The sequence below is a fragment of the Nematolebias whitei genome, chromosome 17 (genome assembly GCF_014905685.2).
Source record: "Nematolebias whitei isolate Nwh7 chromosome 17, NemWhi1, whole genome shotgun sequence".
NCBI classification, from domain to species: domain Eukaryota; kingdom Metazoa; phylum Chordata; class Actinopteri; order Cyprinodontiformes; family Rivulidae; genus Nematolebias; species Nematolebias whitei.
This window is the reverse complement of record NC_056514.1, coordinates 5,038,599-5,040,067: the sequence shown is the minus strand read 5'-3', so window position 1 is coordinate 5,040,067 and position 1,469 is coordinate 5,038,599. Positions and strand designations below refer to the sequence as shown.

Genomic DNA, 1,469 nt, shown 5'->3' with positions numbered 1-1,469 from the left:
GAGGAAAGCATCCTTCTTTCCTCCTGTGTGGTCGGTACACTCACTTGGTCCACTGAAGGAGACATCCAGGAGGCACAGAGGTCAAACCCCGACCCAGGTATTGGTCCCACTGGAAAAAGGTTTGTTCCATTGGCAGTGAGAGCCAAGATGTTGGATTGGGTCCATCCATCCATCCATTATCTTTTACCCGCTTCTTCCATTTTGGGTCACGGGGTGGATTGGGTCCATCCATCCATCCATTATCTTTTACCTGCTTCTTCCATTTTGGGTCACAGGGTGGATCGGGTCCATTCAAGTAAATTTTCTTGTCATCCCAGCACTAATTGCATGCTTTATTTTGTCAAGAGACACTTTTGGTGGTCCACCCTGAATCAGCATGTCAAGGATTTTGTGACCACATGCTCTTCTTGCGCTTGCAACAAAAATGGAAATCAACCCCCTGCTGGACTACTGCAACCTCTACCCACTCCCAGTCACCTGTCTCCCTGGACTTTATCATCAGACTATGTCCTTCAGAAGGTAACACAGTGATCCTCACTGTTATTGACGGGATATCAAAGGCCACCCATTTCATACCCTGGTCAAGCTTCCATCAGCCCTCTACACTGCACATCTTCTGATTTAACACATGTTACAGATCCATGGCATCCCTTCGGACATTGTGTCTGACCAAGGACACCAATATACCTCTCAGGTATGGCAAGTTTTTTGCAGTGCTTTTAAGGTCTCATCCAGTTTTCTACCGGTTACCACCTGCAGTCCAATGTGCAGTCAGAGTGCTATAACCAAGAGATGGAGACGGCACTCATATGTTATTGATAACAACCCCTCCTCTTGGAGCAAACACCTGGTTTGGGTGGAGTATGCACATAACACCCACACATCCTCAGCTACTGGGTTGTCACCCTTTGAGTCCTCCCTGGGTTATCTACCACCACTTTTCCCTAGTCAAGAGACTGACATTTCTGTACCCTCTGTCCAGAACCACTTCTGCCATTGTCGGAGAGTTTGATGGCAGAGGAAGGTGGCCTTGCTGCGTACAGCAGAATTAAATAAAAGGTTTGCTGACTGTCATCAATCTCTAGCACCCACATACCAATTGGGTCAGAAAGTATGGCTCTCCACCAGAGACATCCACCTTAAAGACACTCCCAGAAAACTTATTCCATGTTTCACTGGTCCCTTTCTTATTGTCAAGTTCATATCCTTCTGCTGTGAGACTGAAATGGTCCTCCTCTGTGCACATCCACCCTACTACTTTTCATGAAATAGAAATTAAACCCATCTCTGAGAGTCCCTTGTGCCCTCCTGATTACCCCCCCCCCCCCCCCCCAACTTACTGATAACCATCCAGCATTTACGGTCAGGCACATTCTCGATGTAAGACGTCAGGGTCAGGGCATCCAGTATTTGGTTGACTAGAAGAATATGGCCCAGAAGACAGATCTTGGATCCCCAGATATATATAT

General features: G+C 47.1%; 1 protein-coding gene across 1 annotated transcript in view; it reads left to right on the top strand.

Moving 5' to 3' along the window:
• Positions 1 to 424: 424 nt before the first annotated feature.
• Positions 425 to 1,469, top strand: part of LOC119424096 (unconventional myosin-XV-like) — a 27,082-nt gene continuing 26,037 nt past the window's right edge. Inside the window, exons 1-2 of the mRNA XM_037691565.1 lie at positions 425 to 519; positions 638 to 694. Of these exons, the coding sequence (XP_037547493.1) occupies positions 425 to 519; positions 638 to 694 (152 nt within the window). The remainder of the gene's footprint in view (positions 520 to 637; positions 695 to 1,469) is intronic.